This window comes from Ogataea philodendri, assembly GCF_020536065.1.
Source record: "Ogataea philodendri strain CBS6075 chromosome Unknown scaffold385, whole genome shotgun sequence".
Classification (NCBI taxonomy): domain Eukaryota; kingdom Fungi; phylum Ascomycota; class Pichiomycetes; order Pichiales; family Pichiaceae; genus Ogataea; species Ogataea philodendri.
Window position 1 is genome coordinate 1 of NW_025764271.1, and position 298 is coordinate 298.

The 298-nt window shown below is 33.2% G+C and overlaps 1 protein-coding gene across 1 annotated transcript; it reads left to right on the plus strand.

The window, feature by feature from the left end:
- Nucleotides 1-187, plus strand: OGAPHI_007474 (uncharacterized protein; the record flags this gene model as incomplete). The annotated part of the gene is made up of 1 exon (XM_046208874.1): nucleotides 1-187. A coding segment is annotated over one exon (187 nt), but the record flags the coding sequence as incomplete, so codon positions are not given.
- Nucleotides 188-298: the final 111 nt, after the last annotated feature.

Here is a 298-nt window from a genome sequence, read left to right on the forward strand (position 1 = left end):
AAAGGCGTTTTTACACTGGTATACTAGCGAGGGTATGGATGAAATGGAATTCACAGAGGCTCAAGCTAATATGACCGACTTAGTAAATGAATATCAACAATACCAAGAAGCTACTGTGGAGGAAGAAATAGAGGAAGGTGCTGAGTACATAACGGAAGAACAGCCAATGCCTGAAACTTTTGATTAATTAAAAAAATAATTCCAAAATATGACAACTATTTTTCATTTCTACCACATCTTTTTTTATATCTACAGTCACAGTGACCTAAATTCCTTTAACATCTTTTCAATTTAATAT